Here is a 19,660-nt window from a genome sequence, read left to right as displayed (position 1 = left end):
GTGCTACCTAGAGAGAAGCATCCTTACCCATCCAAGGCAGTCACCACTTCCAGCTGTTAGAGTCAAAGTCCATACACCCACACAGAACTACCAGGGTACAAAAGTACACTGAAATTGAATAATTAAGGCAACTAAATATTGTGGATCCTTATGCACAGCCAACTAGGAACTTTGTACATATCCTCAAACTAGTACGCGTACAACCAACTGAACCCCCATCACCCAACCTTAAATCTCAGTTCATAAATGCATGACTACTCCTCCAATCTATTTCAAATACTGGCCAACATCACAGGAAGTCGATTTATTCAAAAGGCAAGTAGCAGTAAAACCATGATTCTTTTGAACATGAAAACACTCTGCCAGAACAGCAAATAGCAGGAGTATTAGAGATGCACATGTCCATTACCTGGACAAAAATCTTCTGGAGCCCATGCGGACACTTCCATGTGCAACCCACTCTGGGGAACTGCTTTAGCAGAGGGTTGGACTGGATGACCTCCACAGGCCCCTTTCAACCCCTACAATTCCATACTCACTGTGTAAGCCAAAAGAGAATTCTGAAGACTGACTTAATGGAACACCTTGAACACCTTCAAATTTCATACCTATAAAGTTCAGCTCAGTGGTACAGCACTCCTACATGAACTGACAGCAGAATCACTCAGTTGCTTTAGGTACTTTCCCTTTGCATGCAGAGATGTTTCCCTTGTTATTAAGCTTTAGCCACTTTATACCAGTATTTCATGCAATTCTTTTCAAAACTGATTATAAAAGTTACAATGTAGATTTTAGCGTAGCATAGAAACAGCACAAAAGTCACAAAAAGACTTGACATCTTAAAAGAGAAAACAAGAAAACAAGTGTAATCCACAGATGACACAAGTCACATACTGAAACTCCGCTGTATCTGAATTCTGATGTAGGTATTTCAGTTTTCTTAATTCAGTGTTGCTCAAGCCACAGAAGCCATGTATTCAGACTTACTCTAACCCTGCATCCAGGTTAAAAAGTCTTGTAAATTGGCTTTAAACAATGCCAGATTGTTTTCAACATATTTCAGATCTGGAATTTCCCTCCAGAATCTGTACGTGGTCATCTGCTTTTGTAATCACTGGTTTGAGGTTTTGAATAGTAAGAAAAAACACTAATTTCCTTTCTTTGAAAACAATGCTTTTGCTATTTTTTAATAGCAAAAAAGATTTACGATTTAAAACTACCACTCTGGGGCTTTATGTGGCATGAGGATTCCAATCCATCAGACTTCTGTTGATCTGAATGTTCAGAGAGAAGTAACACTGCACAAGACTACAAACATACAGAGCACTAAGCTATTTACCATGACTGTGTGACAATGTGCTTCTCCAGATGATGAAGACCTTGAATAGGTCCACATTATTATAATTTAGATCTTAAAAAAAAACAGACCAAGATATGAAATATATTTTATTTTATTAAACCTCTGATCTTGTTCAGTTTTCGTATCAGATGTCTCAATCCAGTACTTGCTGATATGCTGTCTCATTTTTTTTTTTTCCAGGACCCAGACAACTGTAAATAAAATGTTAAAGAGCTTTTAAAAAAGCTTTTAAAAAATACCTAGCAATTCAAATATGACATTCAAAAGCTTACGGACATAAAACAAGTTCATTTATCTGGTAGTTTTAATACAAAACAAGAATTAATCGCCAAAAAATCTTCCCAACTTATTCAGACCAGATTACTTGAAAATGAGTAAATGCTCAAAACTGTATAATAAAGAGAGAAGTTGTTCTATTTCTTAAGGAACTCTGTGCAGCACTGGCAATCACTTTTTCAGTAGCCTGTAAGCACCTGATATCTGGCTGCTGCTACTAAGATTTAGTTTATGAAATTCACTTCATCAGGATCCTCTGTCTCAAGCTCTGGTTCAGAAGGCACACATTTATCTTAAATGCAACTCAGCCTGTCTCATCCTATACAAGTTATTTATTTGGATCACATAAGGAACCATACATACCTGAATTCCTCTAGCAGTTAGAATTCTTAAACATCAAATCCTTGTGCTCAATGTCAGTGACAAATTTACATTAACAACTATTTATCGCTGTTTATCTGACTTTTGTTTACAAGCATTTACTTAACTATGCAGAAGACCCTAACATGTGAAATGCTATCCTCTTTTTTATTATTATTATTATTACTACTACTACTACTACTTTATTTAGAGAGAAAAAAATAAAAGGAAAGCCAGTGTATAACTAGGAGGAGACTCAGTCCAAGGAAGTTTTCTCTGTATTAACTGGAAATTGCTCTTTCATCCCAGGTCAGCTGGCTTTCAATTCTCAATTATCATCCAAACTAACATTCATGCTATAGAAATACTACACTCAGTTAGATGTTTATCCCAACAGCAGCATAAAACGATGTTATTAAGAGATGTGAAGTTGCTGTCAAGAGATCTACATTTCAGGATACAAAGAAGCTTTATATGACTGCATCCCTGTAGCCAACATGGTAAACCACTGAGTCCCTTTTGAAATACAGACTTTATCTAGCCTCCAGTTCAAGTCACCGTCTCCAGACACTTGCTTCTCATACATGCTATCTCACATCCCCAGTGTTCCCAGCTCCCATATTCTGTACACCATAGACTTCAAGATGCAAGCAAAGGTGCCATGCTTGTCCTCAGAAAGACCTGAACACACCTGACAATCACAGCACATTAAAGTACAAAATAATGTCCATCCATGTAGGATGACACCAACCTGTTAGTTTTACTCATCTGCCTGCTGTACTGTTCCTTTCTCGGAGACGTAGATACCGTCCAAGAATTTCCTGATATCTTTATTCTTGACTGTAGTGGCTTGCTGGATCAAGGCAGCTATGAACAAAGCAAAACCATTAGCATAAGAGATCCAAACACATGGATCTCTAGTATTTTAACAATAAGACCATCACTTGGAGGAGGGAATTATCAATTTGAAATCATGTCAGTTCTAAAGAAAAAAGTATGCATTTCACTCAGCGTATCTTGGCAATGAGGCACAAGGCAGAAACATCTGAGCTATCATTTACTTCAGCATTGGAGAAAAAGAACAGAAATTGTTTGCTCAACTGACATCTCCAGATAAACATATCATCACATTTTCCCTTTTGCAACTACTTCACAAACCTGAATTGGAGACCAATTCAATATCGTTCCCTTCAAGGATCAGCTCATCTTTCTGGGCTTGAGAAACAGCACAGGAAACACCTACAGAAAAGAAAATGCACAAACTCAGTATCAGCGAAGACGATAAACACATATAAAGACACAGCATTCAGGTCCCAATTTATGGAAGAAGGTTCTTCCGAGCTCCATTAAAAAAGGGGTGGCCAGCAGGGAGAAAGAGGTGATTATCTGCCTCTACTTGGCTCTTGTGAGGCCCCATCTCGAGTACTGCATCCAGGCCTGGGGCCCCCAGTACAGGAAGGATGTGAAGGTCTTGGAATGGGTCCAGAGGAGGGCCACTAAGATTATCAGAGGGCTGGAGCATCTCTCCTATGAGGAAAGGTTGAGGGAACTGGGCTTGTTTAGCTTGGAGAAGAGAAGGGTCCAGAGAGACCTCATTGTGGCCTTCCAGTACTTGAAGGGAGCATATAAACAGGAGGGGGAATGGCTGTTTACGAGGGTGGATAGTGACAGGACAAGGGGGAACGGTTTTAAACTCAGACAGAGGAGGTATAGGTTAGATATTAGGAGGAAGTTTTTCACTCAGAGGGTGGTGACACAATGGAATGGGCTGCCCAAGGAGGTTGTGGATGCCCCATCCCTGGAGGCATTCAAGGCCAGGCTGGATGTGGCTCTGAGCAGCCTGGTCTGGTGGCTGGTGACCCCGCACATAGCAGGGGGATTGAAACTAGATGATCATGCGGTCCTTTTCAACCCAGGCCATTCTATAATTCTATGATTCTTACTCTAGATAACAAATGAGCTTCTGTGACTTAAAATGGTCCTCCCACAACTCTTCCAAGATTGTCCTCTCCCAACAGTTTCAGCACACAAAGATTACTTCCTTTCAATCCAGAGCATGACTTGCACGTTACTGCATTATAGCATTAATCACCAGCACATAAGCTGGAGAATCTGCCAGCGTGACCGTCAGCTAGGTGGTGCCAGTTTCTACATTCTTATGTTCATGAAGACAGAAGCAGATACAGACTAAGTCAGTCACTGAAAAAAAAAAAGTCCTGTCCTCTGCTATGTTAAGCACCATATTTACACAAGAAAAAATAAAAGCCTTTCAAAAGGACAAGCACTACCACATTCAGGAATCTAACAGGAAATTTTTCACTTGCACAGAAAGTATCTCAAGCGCAATTCTATAGTATGATCTATTTAGTTAATAGGTGGTAAACTAACACTTCACTAACACCCATCTTTGAAATAAATGCTGATATTAAAAAAAAATAAAAAATCAAGTACAGTAGTCAAGCCCACCTTTAGTCCTTCACAGTAAATCAAAATAAAAGCCCCTGTACCAACTCCACACTGCATCTACCAGGGAGTTCAGAGCTGCCTGATGCTTTATCTAAATGCATCCTGAAATACCATGTCACACACACCTTCAACAGTAGTGCAAGTATGAAAAATATCTGGAACATCTCAAGATAACTGTTTCTGAAGTGTGTTACATCTTTTCCTCCACAGTTTTTGTAAAAATGTCAATGATTGGTTCAATCACCTTGGTGCCTGCTGACTTCCCATCTACTCAAGATCTCCAGTGCCTTAGGAAGCACTGGGATCTGAGATCCCTCTACACAACACAGCTATTTGAGGCAGGACCACAGCTATCTCTGGTGAGGTATCAGTGCCTTGTATGCCAGCATGGTTTGGTTGTACTTCTTTGACCAGTAACTGGCTGTTGTTGAGAGGTTTGGGACATTTTGAGGTGCTAACTCCATCACATTTGGATGATGAAGTGTGCCTGCACACTCAAAAAAATTTCCCACTTTCTGCTTGATACTTTGAGCAGCAGTTTAAAAATGAGGGATTACTCAAGAACAGAGACAGTCCCAAGGCCCCATCCACGCACTGCTCCAGATACTGCAGGGTCATATAATAGTCATTTGTGCTCAACTCTTTGCCAGGTACAAAACTGGCTGGACCGAGGTTCAGGCTGGATATTAGAAAATTTCTTCTCAGAAAGAATGGTGAGGCATTGTAACAGAATGCCCAGGAAGTACTGGAGTCACTGTCCCTGGAGGTGTTTAAGGAAAGGGCAAATGTACTACTTAGGGATATGATTTAGTGTTCAATATTGATGGTAGGTTGGACTAAATGATCTTAGAGATTTTTCCCAACAATAATGACTGTGTGATTCTTTCTGCTTAACAATGTCCTTCCAATGTTTGCCTTATTAAGGTTCTTGCTAAACACAGGTACACAGAGCTGATGGGTAGGATGAAAACTGAGACGTGCTCCTGGCTAATTACAAAATTAAAAATACAACTCTTTACATGTGTGTGAAATTAGATGACTTGCAAAATTTAAAACAGAAACACCAGTCTAAAACTGAGCACCAGAAATTCACACCAACAAACTCCGTGAAGACCTAACAACAATGAAATTAAACACTGGGATCCTTTTAACTTCTACTGCAATAATTAGCTTTAAGTTTTCTCGTTACTAAGGATAAACTATAAAACTGTTATTAACCATAGCAGTAAATGTATTGCAAGGTCACATCAATTCAGACAGACTGAAAAATGCTGCTTCCAGTAATCTGCTATTTCTTGCTATCAGTGGCAGTGCTGAAATAGTTTGGAACCCTATTAGAAATAGCTGAGTACAGTATCTCCAGAGGTACTCACCCGGCCTCATGCGCACCCTGCGAATGTACTTCTCTCCCAAAAAGTTCCGGATTTCCACAAGTGAGCCGTTATCCTGGATAACTACATTGATTGGGAAGTGAGCGTACACCGACCTCATCTTATAACGGAAGCCCTAGGATAAAAGGCAACGTTAGGTACTGAAACCAGGAAATCACAAGTCATCCACAAAGGAAAACAGATGCATAAAGCTCACTGGTTACATTTAAGAACCAAATATACTGAAGATAGGATCCCTGCAAGGACAACACACTAAGCCCAAGAAACATCCACAGCTTATTGTTAATGCCTTCCTCCCCCTAAATTTGTTTGATGTCCAAAAAGAAAAGAGAAAGCTGTTCACATACACAATAACATAACACAATAACAAGCTTAGAAAAGCTCATTAAATTCTGTCCACTCTTGCCACAAAGATGCCATTTGAAAACAAAACTTACCAGCGTAACGCCCTTTATCATGTTCTGTACATGGCTGCAAATTGTGCGAACTGTTGCCAGCTCCTTTCTGTTACCCCACCACTTGTCAACACGCAGCTATACAAAAATAAATAACAACAACAAACCAGTAAGTTACATTCCAGTACTAAAAATAAAATGGTTTTGTGACAAATTAAGAATGAGCAGCTATTAAAAGCACAGATATATTTTATTTTTTCAGAAGACCGTTAAAGGCCCACCCAGCTCCAGCCCCATGTGGTGACCCCCAGACACACAAGCATTTTTCTTCTTCTTCTTGTCCCATCAGTAACAAATCTGCAGAGAAGCTAGGACAGGCAGCAGGTCTAAAAAGGTTCCAATACTAAATGTTGAACTAGTTGTTCTGAAGTCAGCGTACTACATGTAAGCTATCCATTTTCTCAGTTACAGTGTTAAGATCCAATGCTTTTCTGATGTAGTAAATGCCTACTAAAAGTTACCAAAATCAGCCATTTTTGCCCTTTTTCTTTTGTTGAAGACCTGTTTACACCACATGAAGATATTATGCACATATTTAGAGAATCAGCCTTCCCACTGTAACTTGCCAATTCTAAAAACTAAATGCATGGAATTACTTTTATCCAGTTAAAACGCACCAGGCAAAAGAACAGCATACAGTAGGTATCCCCTTCCCAACAGTGAGAACTGCAACCACACAGAAAAACAATCAACACCACTCCAACACACAACAGAACTTCAAGACTGCCGTGGAGCCTGAGCGGGCCTCAGCGTTCCACCAGACCAACTCGAAACAGGAAACATAAAGGAACTCATTTGCAGAGAAAACAAAACCACAAACATCTGCTTGAAGCTCCCAGACTTTTCAGGCCTTTGAACAGGCCGTGCTCCCCTCCCCCCGTGGGCATGGAGCCCCACAGCACTCACCTTCCTGCGCTTCTTTCCCAGCAGGGACAGCTCCACGTTGATGTGGTTGAAGTCTCTCCGCAGAGTTCCCCGGGGGCCCTTCACGATGACCGTGCGGCCCTTCAGGGACACGGTGACTGCAAAGCGAGCACAGACAAACGCACGTTACAGCTACGAGGCCGGCAGGACGACGGGCCTTTCAGGAGAGCGCTACGCACCTTGCTCAGGGATGTCTACGGTCTGGTTGCTGAGGATGGTCTTCATTCTGCAAACGACAACCACGACAAGCTGCAGGCCGGGAGGGGAAGCTCCTTTTTCTTATACCGCCCCGCTTCTCCCTCGCCGTTCCCCCCACGTACCCCGCGGCCCGCAGCTAAGGAGTCACGGGATCTCCCAACTCTCTACCGCCGCCGCCACGACCACCCGTGCCCGCACGCAGGCCCGACCCCAGGCCCCAGGGAGGCAGCGGCCTCCCCGCCCTTCCCCACAGCAGGGCCCGGCCGGGCCTAGAGCGGGGAGGGGCGGGAGGGGGCACGTCGGAGAAAGCGCCATCCCGGCGGCTTCCCGGCTCGGGCCGCGCTCAGAGCGCCGCGGCGGTGCGGCCGCAGCCCCGGTTAGCCGCTCGCAGCCCGGCAGGGCGGCGCGGAGCCGGTCCGCCGCAGATGGCGCCGGATGCGGCCGCCGGCCCGCGGCTCACCTGGCAGCAAGCGGCGCCGAAAGGGCCGGCGCGTGACGTCATCACGTTCTTGTAGCCGGTCGCGAGCCGCTGACGTCATCGCGCCGAGGCCGCCGTCCGAGAGGCGAGAGAGGGCGAGCCCCGATGCGCGCGAGCCGGCGGGGGCGGTCGAGCGCCGAGAGCGTCGATCGGAGCGGCGGTGGGCGTCGCCATGTCGCTGCTGCCCGGGGGCTGCCGCGGCGCCGCCGCTACCGCTGTCCGACGGCTGCTGCTGCTGCTATCGGGGCCTCGCGCACGGGTGGGTGGGCGCCGTCCGTCTGCCGGGGCGTCGCGGCCGGGAGAGCGGTTGCGCGTCTCAGGGCTCCGCCGGCGGGCGGGTTAAGAAGCGCGCGGCGCGGTGTGCTGCGGGATGGATCTGCCTGCGGCGGCAGCGGGTCGGGACGAGGGGCTCTTCAGCTCCTCACCTCCGCTTAGCGCTGCCGAGGCCGCACCTGAGTGCTGGGTCCGATTCTGCGCCCCAGTATGAGAGACGCGCCGGGCCATCGAGACGACAAGGGGCCTGGAGCTGCCGGAGAGCCGGGGCTGTGCAGCCTGGAGGAGCCGTGGGAGAGAGATTCATCAATGGGCAGAAATAAATAGCTGATAGGAGGTTCATCGATGGGCAGAAATAAATAGCTGAAAGCAGGGCGCGGAGGGCAGAGCCGGGCTCTTCTTGGTGCTGGCAGGACAAGAGGCCACAGACCCAAACCGGAGCACGGGAGCTTCCCTCTGAACGCCAGGAGCGCTTGTGCGCTGCGTGTGTGACGGCGCCGGCACAGGCTGCCCAGCTGTGGGCTTCTCCTCGGAGACCCTCAGAAGCGCCTGGCCGCGGGCACTGCTCTGGTGTCCCTGCTGGAGCTGGGGCTGGGCCCGACCTCGCCGTGCAGTGCTGCTCTTACGGAGGCCGTGTCCACGTTGAAATAATACGTTTGTGTGGCTGACTTGACGATACACATCTAAATCTCAAAATCCTGTCAGTCGCAGAAGCAAAAATTAGTCCATACTGTGATACTTGTATCAAAAGCTGTTTAATTTAGTCTGGCACCGAGATATCTGGGAACAGGTCATTCTTTTTGTCCGTTTTTCATGACTTAAAGAGTATAAATGTTTGACACAAATGTGGTTCGGAAGAGACTTGCACGAAGTCTGTTGCAGAGCGTATGGTAAGCCACAAAAAGGACTAATAGTTCTTCAGTATGAAACAGTAATTCATTTATAACTTAATAAATAATACTGTTGCTTTTTTTTAGGTGTCAGAGAGCCATGTGTGTAACCAGTACGGAACATCAAGTTCCTTGCCTGAGGAGACAAAAAAAATTCTCCAAAATGGACCAGACCTAGAGGACTTTGTATCAGGAGATTTGGCAGACAGGAGTGTGTGGGCTGAGTATAAAGGCAATTTAAAGCGTCAGAAAGGAGAAAGGTAAATGTAATTTCAAACAACTGTAGTTGCTTCCGTGCCATTTCTTGCATGTCCAGTATTAACTGCAGAATGTGTCCTTTTATTAAATTCTGTTATATTGGCTTGCCAGATTGATTTTTCATGGAAAAAACCCACAGTGTTAACTCTGGATATGTAACAAAACTAAGACATGATGATATTTTTTCACTTGAGTGCTTGTGCCATACCAAATGCACATCAGAGAGTAGCATACTATACTTAAAGGCTGAAAAATTATTACTGGTATCAAAAAACAGATTAATGCAGAATAAGTTAAAAAAAAAATACTTGAAATAAAGTATATTCCCAGTTATACATTTGATCAACCTTCTTTCTAGTTGTGTACTTTACGCTGTCATTGATTGTTGTGTTCTCCACTGTTGTACTATGAAATCCCATCATTACAGCCTTAAACCTTCCAGTGACAACAAATTCCTATTTTTGAATACTGGGATGGTAATATGCATAGAACAGAGAAGTCTGTTATGACTATGAGTGATACTAATGCTGGCCACTGAGCTGCATCAGTATTCAAGGAACCCTTTCTCACTGGGATATGTAACAAATTGAAATGGATCTATATAATTAATGGAAACTTACCATGTAAATAATGTATTGATGTTTACATTTGTTTGATTTTTGTTCAGGCTACGACTTCCTCCATGGCTGAAAACAGAGATTCCCATGGGCAAAAATTACAATAAACTGAAAAATACCTTGAGAAGTTTAAATCTGCACACGGTAAATCTAGTATCAAACCAAGGTTTCCTGTAGAAATGATGATTTTTTGTTTGTATGTTTGTTTTTGTGGAGGACAGATAGACATTATGTTTTGCATGGTCTCAGATGCTGAAATCAAACCCAATGCTGATTTTTTGTTTAATGCTTTTTTTTCTGCTGTGATTTTAAATATTAGGATTCTTGCATCATCAAAATGATCAAAAGATGCCAATTGTAACTATTTGTAATGGAAATGCACGCAGTTTCAGGGTCATATACATATTTTGCAGGAAAAGGAATTGCAGAAATTTCCATTTGTTTAAATATACCCTCAATCATAGAATCATAGAATGGCCCAGGTTGGAAAGGGCCTCAAGGATCATGAAGCTCCAACCCCCGTGTCGCAGGCAAGGCTGCCAACCTCCATATCTAGTACTAGCCCAGGCTGCCCAGGGCCCCATCCAGCTTGGCCTTAAACACCTCCAGGTAGGGGGCATCCACAACCTCTCTGGGCACCTGTTCCAGACTCACCACTCTCTCTGTAAAGAATTTCCCCCTGAAAGGTGATAGAAAGTGGTAGGTATGCACAGCTTTTTTTTCTGTTTGGTTGGTTGGTTTTTGTTTTTTTGGTTTTTGTTGTTGTTTTTTGGAGCAAGATGTATCATGGATCTTGTGAATACAGTATCTGGTGAAATGTTATAGATAAATTTAAAATGCTAATGGCAATCTGTGCTAACTAATATGGCAGTTACTCAGTTGAGGAGTTGTTGGCTCTGGGTTTATATATTAGAGGTAAAGTATGGAAATGGATGCCAGGAAACAATTATTTTCTTCCTAGCCATTCTGCTGACTTCTTCCATAACATTGTGTAACTCTCTTAATCTCATTTATCACAGATGGAATTAGGATTATTTGTAGGCTAGTACTGAAATACAGTACCTTCCTGTCTGTTTAACTTCAGGTATGTGAGGAAGCACGTTGTCCCAACATTGGGGAATGTTGGGGAGGTGGTGAATATGCTACAGCTACAGCTACTATTATGGTAAGCCATTAACTATTTCTCATGTATTTTATAACTGTTTGAGGCACTTGTAGCATAACGTTGGATATGTGGCAACCACTGCTGAAGTGGTATGGGTTTGTTACATGAAATGTACAGGAAATCACTGTCCTCACCTTTTTCTTTAGTATCGGTCTGATATAGCATATGCAGCTGTTTCTTGGCTGAGTAATAGTGATGTGCAAAATGTAAATGTAGGAATGTCTTTCTTGTTTCAGCTGATGGGTGACACGTGCACTAGAGGTTGCAGATTCTGTTCAGTAAAGACAGCAAAAAATCCACCTCCACTGGATCCCGAGGAGCCTTACAACACAGCAAAAGCTATTGCTGAGTGGGGCTTGGATTACGTTGTATTGACATCGGTCGACAGAGATGGTTAGTATGCTGTCACTGATGTCTTCCAGTGTGGGCTCAGTGCAATTGTTGAGAATTCTTCTTTGAAATGAGTCAACAGTGCTGAAACTTTGGGAAGTGCCTACATACTCTTAGTACCTCTCTAAACCTGGTAAAGTACAATAGAAGTTACACTCAGAGGATCATCTTTCCCAAACTAAATTATTCTGTGATCAAGTCCAACCATCCAGCTAACCCTACTGCTAAGCCATGTCCCTGAGTGCCACATCCACGCGAGTGGATGGTGGTGGACCACCCCTTCCCCCTGCGCAGCCCCTTCCAATGCCTAACCACCTTTTCCACAAAGATATTTTCCTGATACTCTATTTCAACCTCCCCTGGTGCAGCTTGATGCTGATGCCTCACATCTGACACCTTCCTCTCCCTAGCCTCCTTTCAGATAGCTGTACATAGCAATGAGGTCTTAACATTAAAAATATACAACAATTAATAAAATACTGTAAGAACCTTTTTCTTTTTTCAAAGTACAAACACTATATTCTACTTGATCAGAAAAAAAAATCACATTCATACACTATGCTGTCACAGAACTTGTTTCTAAAAGCTACACCTGAAATAAGTTATACTTAATAGTATTGGAAGTTGCTTTTTGTTCTATGGTTGTAGTAGCTCTTTTGTGGTGACATCATGTACGTGAGAAAAATGATTGTAAAGACTGTTCAATATACTTTAGGTGAAAATCCAATAGCTTCAAAGTGGCTTACAAGAAAAGAGCAATAATGCTTAGTTGGATATGTTTCAGGTTTTTTCTAGGATCGCTCCTCAGATCAAAACCATAAATAGTTAAAGTCATTTTGTTCTTAGGCTGACAGTGAACCCACAAAAACAAGTGAATATGATCCAAGTGTGCCCTAATTGATCATATTTAGTCTGTGTGCAGACTGAGGCTTGGTAGAATATCTGTTGCAAACCTTTGGCATAAGCAGTAACATAAGATGAGTTTTATCTTTGACTGAGAACTCCTTTATGAGTTTGGATTTAATTGTGACTCTTTCTCTTGTTTGTTTGTTTTGTCTCTGCTAATAAGTAAATGCATTTCTTGAGCAGAAAGGTTAACTGAATAATTGAAATACTTCTAGATATGCCTGATGGTGGAGCAGAACACTTTGCAAAGACGGTCTCCCATCTGAAAGAAAGGTATATTAATAATGTATTAGTTATTATTAAAACTTTATTGTTGTATCTTAGTTTCAGCTGGGACGGAATTGTTTTCTTCATAGGGTCTGATATGATGCTATATTTTGGTTCTAGGAGAAAAATGATAACACTGATGCTTATAGTTGCCTGCTATTTATTTATTTATTTTTTGCCTGTAACGTCTTACAGAGCCCAAGCCATTTGCAGCAAAGGGTCCCAAGGAGCTGGGAGGGAACAGACTTAGGACAGCTGGCATAAACTGGCCACAGGGACATTCCATGCTATATGACATCACACAGAAGGAGTTTTGGAGGCGTGGGAGTTCATCTCACTCTCTTTCGCTACTTGGGGGGCTGGCTGGGCATTGATCAGGGGGTGGTAAGCAATTTCTTGTGCATCACTTGCTATATTTGTCATAAGTATTATCCTCTTCTTTATCTTAGTAAATAGTTTTATCTCAACCACAAGTTCCACTTTGTTTCTTTTCAATTCTTTCCCCCATCCCACTGGGAAGGGGGGGAGTAGCCAAACAACTGCATGATGCTGAGCCAGCTGCCAGCTTAAATCACAACACATGGTACAGCATGTAGGTCAGAATTGCCTTTAGCTGGTTTCTGTGAGGGGCCATACAAATAGAAAAGTGTGCCTTCAGCTTGTTTATGTGCCCTTTTCCCCCCATTATTCATATTTCTGATACAATAGTCCTAAAATATTTTGAATTGGAATGCATTTCCAATTTAGCACAGGCTTATTTAAAGCTAAGCACTGGATTATTTCTTTGACCATGTGTCAGGTCAGAAATACATCTGTATTTCAGAGCTATAATAGTAAAACAGTATTTAAAACTTTGTGCAGTAACCTGTGACTGACAGAAAAATATTACATATGTCTATATGTAATATAGACAGCAATCGTGACAGACTGTAAAGAATGGGTTTTGTATTATCTGAGTTTCATTCTATTTCAGCTTACATCAGTAAAATCAGGAATTAAACACATTATGTTTTGTTTGAACAACAATATTATAAAAAAGCAACAATGTCAGTATTTGCAGAAATCTGTTGTTTTAGCCATATATCCCAAATTAACTTCTCTCTGCTTATGAGAACATCATTGATTTGATTATGTTTGGGTTTTGTTATATTGAACATTTACCAACAGTGATAAAAATCCCACAGATGTGTTCATTTCCAGTTTCCTTTTTTCAGGAACTCAAAAATAGTAGTGGAATGCCTTACCCCTGATTTCCGAGGGGACCTTAAGGCTGTGGAGAAGGTCGCACTGTCAGGGCTGGATGTGTACGCACACAACGTGGAGACTGTTCCAGAATTACAGAGGTAAGCAAGAATGGTGTGTGTAAATGGAAGCAGAATGCAGTATAATAAGAGAAGGAATTGTGTGAAAGGAATTCTCTGTGACTGGGCGCCAGAGCCATTTATTTAAACCTGCTTTCAGCCTGCAGCTCTCTGTCCCCTGATCCCACTCAGAGGCACCGCCGCTCCCTTTTCCTCCTGAGGTGACCACAGGCTGCGGTCAAGGGGCTTCTCAAGTCAGAGCTTTGTCCTAAAAAACGAGGAACAAAAGAACCGAAACATTCACTCTGAACAGAGCATAGCTGAATCCCATTTTGCCAGGTTCTCTACTTGAGATCTAGGCTTTGTTTCACAGCACTTTGGATGACTGCGGCTCGCGCACAGCTTGCCCTGTGGCAGAAGAGGCGCAGGCCGGCCAGGCGCTGTTCCGTCCCCCCGCTCCCGGCACTCCGTAGCCTTTTGGTTTTCCGCAGCTGTGAGGGTGTGTGCGTTCGCCATCTGTCAGTACTCTGCCACGGGAAAAAGGAACGCTTCCCTGCCTCGCAAGAACGCTCTGCACAGCTCCGCCCGCAGCCACGCGGTGCGCTGCCGCAGAGGGCAGGGGCGGGAAGGGACGGGACGCTCCGGCCATAACATCCGTCGCCCTCCGCTTCGTGTCGCGGCGGCCTTCCTCTTCCCGCCGGCTTCCGCTCGGACAGCCGGCTCTTGCCGGCCGCCTCAGGGCCGGGTAGGCGGGCGGGGAGCTCCGAAATGGCGCGGGGCCGCGGTTCCCAGCCTGCCTCGCGCGGCGCCGCCCTGCCCGCCGCCCGCCCGCAGAGGGCGCCCGCGCCGCGCCGCGCCCGGGCCTCGGGGCCGGCAGGCGGCCCGGAACGGCAGCCGTGGTTTGGGCTTCGCGGCGTGTGACGGGATGTAACTGCCGTGCTGTCTTTAACTCGCCTCTGTTCTCCCCGTCTTGTTGAAAACCTCAAAGGAAAGTCCGCGATCCCCGAGCCAACTTCGAGCAGTCCGTCCGTGTGCTGCAGCACGCCAAGGAGGTGCAGCCCCGCGTCATTTCCAAAACATCCCTCATGCTGGGGCTGGGCGAGACACATGAACAGGTGCTTGCAACGATGAAGTGTGAGTTTTCTTACGCTTTCTTTCCTGTTTATTTCTAAGAGAAGAAAAGTTCCCAGTGGTTAGTAGTGCACACAAGGCATTTTTCACATCCTACGATGTTTCTCCCGTATCCAACTGAAGGATTGTCTACCTGTACTTTATCCTGTGTATAACAGCCATATTTGAACACACTGGTACAGCCCTGTTCTGCAGCTGTGCCGTATCAGCTCCTGCCCAGCCTTCCCCATCCTTCCGGCCCAGCATTTCATACAGAAGTGTGAAGTTCAGCCTCGGGGCTGTTTGCATGTCATGGATGTCTTTGGAGCCATCCAGTTACTCTAATCTTATTCCTCTCCCTTCCTCTGTGTAGGAGCTGAGGAACATTTAAATGTGCTGCTATTAAACTCATTTATTACAGAACCATATCAGTCTTACCAGAGGTTTGCTGTAAACAAAACATTATCCTTTCTTTTTATTTGACTTGGGGTAAGCAGTCCACAGAGCCAGGAAATATATGGAAGTATTCATGCAAAATCTGATCCCTCAGACATCTCTGTTCAGAGTGCCCTACTAGCCACAGCAAGCATCGCCCTGCAGGCTACCTGACTGCTAGGTGCCTGGATTACTCTCTGTAAGCAGACAACTTAAACTCATTTGTTGCCTCAAGATTGTAGTAAATATCCATCTTGCAAGTTTTTGCAGCTAACATCTACCCTTCAATGTATAAAGCTGTTTAAAGGTGTTGGCAACTTCCCTTGGATTTATTTCTCTTCAGAAAAGTGTTCATAACTTCAGCACAAAGGCTTTGAACCAGTGGAGAAGTGCCAAGTATATGCATCCATTTTCCCTCAGATGAGGGCTTTGACCTAAAGATGCAGTGAAAAGCAGCAAAATAAAAAAGAGCATGTTGTCTCTGCAGTGAGACAAGTGACTGCAGTGCAGTGGTATTCTCTCCAGCTCTGAACTAGAGCAAGACATGCAGCAGCTTGGATCTCAGAACAATGTGCATTGCTGCTGCTTGTGAAGGTTGCAGGCTCTGTTCAGGGAGAGCAGAATGTACCCCTTGCGGGGTGCTGTGGTGTGAGCCTTGTTCAGCCTTGCATTTGGATGTTAGCCACTTGCTGACAATCCCTCGTGATGCTTTTGCCACTAACAAGGACATTTATTTTTACAGTGTTGCGTGAAGCAGGTGTGGATTGTTTGACTCTAGGACAATACATGCAACCAACAAAACGTCACCTAAAGGTAAATGTGCCTTTAATTTACAGACAGAATTATGGTCTGTACCTTGCAGTAAAGTCTTTTCTTTCTAAAATGAGGCTTGATTTGCATCTTTCCCTTAATTCTGGATGTTGGGAAATATTTTCTTCCTTGTCTAACTTTATTCCCATCTGTTACGGACTCTTTGCTAGAAATAGCCCCAGCTACAATTCTTCCATCTTCTGCAGACTTTCCATTGTTACTATTAGCTGGGCAGACAGCTGGAGCTGAGGCATGATTCTGCAAAACAAGAGTCTCTCTGTATGCCTCAAACAGAATGGCTCAAGTCAGCTCTTCTTTGCTGACTGGTAGGCTGGCCCTTAATGGTGCCACTTCAGCTGCAGAAATTACCATTTATTCCTTCTGTAACCTGTCCAGAGCTTGAGTCTCTGTCTGTTACTCTGTTTCACTGAAATAACTTGCTAATAAAGAGATTTGTAGGACTACTATGCTTTATTATTTTTTTTTTTTTACTAACTTGGGCAAAAAAAGGTTTGTGCAAAAGGACTGTTTGAAAACAAAGCTAAGAAAATGATGAAGCAACAACTTTTCAGCTATATCTGTTTTGGAATGTAACGTTTTGAATTGAGATTTAATTATTTCATGTTGCTACATGCTGACTATATTTTATTTCCTTTACATTAAGGCCTGATCAGAATGAATTCTTTTCACTCAGGTTGAGGAGTATGTAACACCTGAAAAATTCAAATACTGGGAAAAAGTAGGAAACGATCTTGGATTCCATTACACAGCTAGTGGGCCTCTAGTGCGTTCCTCCTATAAAGCAGGTACGTTACTGAGCAGTATTAAATTATTTAGGATGTGATATTTCATATAATCAAGCTAAAAAGTATATATAGACAACAAAGCTCACCTTTTCTCAAGAGCAAATTATCTGCTCGTGCTTTCCTTTTTACTGTTTACTGTTTTTTGTAGTTAATCTATAGTATTTGTGCAATTGTTGTGTGGCTTGTTACCTTAAATAAGCTGATTTTTTGCCAAACCAAGCTTGTGCTATACTTATGCACAAGGCAGGATTCATAGATAGGGTACACAGCCTTCAGTTTTTCCATTACAATCTGCCACCTGAACGCTTCAGGCTTTAATGGAGCCAGTTGTTGCTTGTGATGCAATTTTGATGCTGAAGGCAGAATTTATTTGCAGTGCCCTAGAAATAATTAGACACACTTAAGGCAGTGCTTTTTCTGACAAAGCAGTGTGTGTTAAGTAGCAGCTGATCTTAGTGGGACTGCCGTGTAGGTGCAACATTCTGCTTTTTCCTAAGGAGAGAACACAGAAGGATGGTTTGGGACACCTTGCTTCTCAGGCTATTTGAAGCAGGATCTATAATGGGTTTCATTACAAGTTGCTGCTACTTCATAAAATAGGAATTAATTTTTAATTAAATCAATTCACCTCGACCTGGTTGAAAACACAAAGCAGCAGAGCTTTTTCATAACACTGAACATGGAGAAAATTCAGATTTCAAGGGGATGGATGGTATTGCTTGTTATGGATTGTTTTTTTTATACATCGTGGCTGTATTGAGAATGCAGTTGTGTAGAACTGAATTGCTATAGAATATTGGTAAGCCCTAATACAGAATACAATAGGAACGCACATTGTTTTGCTTCATGTCCTGGAAACACCTACAACTTCTGGTGCTTTTTTGCCTTTTGATTAGGTGAATTCTTCTTGAAGAACTTAGTAGAAAAAAGAAAGACGAAAGTCATCTGAAAGTGAGAGTGAGCCTATTTAAAGCAGCCAGTTCTAAGGATCCTTTTTCAGCACATAATTATACCCAGTTCCAGAAATACAGAAGACCAGATGGCGGAGGCACGAATAAACTTACTATCTTTCCAGAACATTTTACTCTTACCAAAACACTTACTGTTATTGTACCTAACTCCTGGCAATGCTACAACTATGTAGTCCTTCCAGCATTAAGTGGTAAGTCAGAAGACAGAATTGATTTTGAAAGAGCAAAGCAACTGAGGTAAGCTGAAAAATAATCAGAGGTTTAAGTAAACAGATTTGATGCTGCCATCAGTGTTGCTGCAATTAAATACTGCTTAAGATGCCAATAATAGGTATTTTGAAAGGCAGCGAGATCTTGCTGTGTCTTACCATTACCGTGTAACACAAGCTTGCAGGGACTGTGGGAAGTAAAGCATACTTTACAAAGGACTTACAAAAAGCATACATGACAAAGGACCACATTAGGATTATTTTGAACCACACCAGAGAAGTACTGTTAATACTTGTTCAAGACACTATGTCTTTTGCCTGCATCTTAAGAAAATTAACTGTGCCATTCTGAGAGCTAATGCTTCACAAGTGTCTCAAAGGATGAGTCTCAATAAGGTGATGAGACAAAGAAAACAAGATAGTTAACTTTGTATAGATATCAATTTAAAACATTAGGAAATTCATGGTTGCCATAGCAGCAGAGAGGGAGCCACCTTTAGCTTGGGTACATATGTGACTGTAACAAACCCCTCTGCTTTGTACAGATGCTGCTTCAGCATTGAGTGTCCAGATTTGTGCATATTCTGTACTGTAACTCTGCTCTGTTGTTGCCTGGGGATTAAAGTTCTGTACCCCACCTAAGGGTGTGGAGGTTGCATTCAGTCTGGGTACCTGCTCCAGGAGATTTCATCTGAGTGTTTACTCTTCTGCATTCAGATTTAACTGCACTGTGGCTGAAATGTAAAGTCTGTTACGGACTGTACTAAGCTCAGGTAGAAATAAAAGTGTGGCATATGGGACAGTAGCAGCTGTACATTTCTGTCTTTTCAGTCATGGTAGCCTCTCCCTAATCATTCTCAGCTGTGTGTTCTGAACAGTAGATAAGATTTTTTAAAACTGGCTGAAGCTTCTATTTTTATGAAGTTGTTGGGAAATATTCCAGGAATTTGTTGTCTAGTTATAAACTCTCCTCATGCCAGTAATACTGGAGCTGTCTGTAGTACTTATGTACACTTTTGTAGTCTATAGAAAGGAGAGAGGACCCTCCCACTACTCCATCTTCTGCAAGATTTTAGGATGACAGCTAATCAGCAAGTTGAATCTTGGTATTGTCACAGACAGCAAAAGTCAAACTCTGCCACCAAGGCCAGTGTTGCATAATTGATACTTCACAAAATAAAGCACTAAGTATAGCAATACTAAGGCATTATGAAGACAAATTGGCTTTAAACTAAAAAGGAATATATTTAATTTAATAGTGTAATGGTAGTGTAAATTAGGAAGAGACTGTATGTTCTTTATGGCTCAGGCTTAATGCCTACACCTTGAAAAGGTGAAAATTTT

At 43.1% G+C, this 19,660-nt stretch overlaps 2 protein-coding genes across 2 annotated transcripts; one reads left to right on the top strand and one right to left on the bottom strand.

Moving 5' to 3' along the window:
• Positions 1–1,435: 1,435 nt before the first annotated feature.
• On the bottom strand, positions 1,436–7,952 carry RPL9 (ribosomal protein L9). The gene is made up of 8 exons (XM_031588493.2): positions 7,891–7,952; positions 7,412–7,458; positions 7,215–7,330; positions 6,291–6,386; positions 5,836–5,968; positions 3,155–3,235; positions 2,748–2,863; positions 1,436–1,551 (listed from the first exon to the last, which is right to left on the bottom strand). Exons 2-7 carry the CDS (start codon positions 7,455–7,457, stop codon positions 2,757–2,759), a joined length of 579 nt encoding a protein of 192 aa, XP_031444353.1. The 5' UTR covers position 7,458; positions 7,891–7,952; the 3' UTR covers positions 1,436–1,551; positions 2,748–2,756.
• A 26-nt stretch (positions 7,953–7,978) lies between these two features.
• On the top strand, positions 7,979–18,213 carry LIAS (lipoic acid synthetase). Its single transcript, XM_031588492.2, has 11 exons — positions 7,979–8,167; positions 9,159–9,331; positions 9,997–10,090; positions 11,031–11,111; positions 11,348–11,504; positions 12,623–12,680; positions 13,889–14,017; positions 14,964–15,109; positions 16,263–16,333; positions 17,025–17,136; positions 18,033–18,213. Exons 1-11 carry the CDS (start codon positions 8,081–8,083, stop codon positions 18,083–18,085), a joined length of 1,161 nt encoding a protein of 386 aa, XP_031444352.2. The 5' UTR covers positions 7,979–8,080; the 3' UTR covers positions 18,086–18,213.
• The last annotated feature ends 1,447 nt before the right edge of the window (positions 18,214–19,660 follow it).

This window comes from Phasianus colchicus, chromosome 4 (assembly GCF_987193195.1).
Source record: "Phasianus colchicus chromosome 4, bPhaCol1.hap1.1, whole genome shotgun sequence".
In the NCBI taxonomy this organism is placed as follows: Eukaryota; Metazoa; Chordata; class Aves; order Galliformes; family Phasianidae; genus Phasianus; species Phasianus colchicus.
Note: the sequence above shows the minus strand (reverse complement) of the source record. Positions and strands in the feature narration are given on the sequence as shown.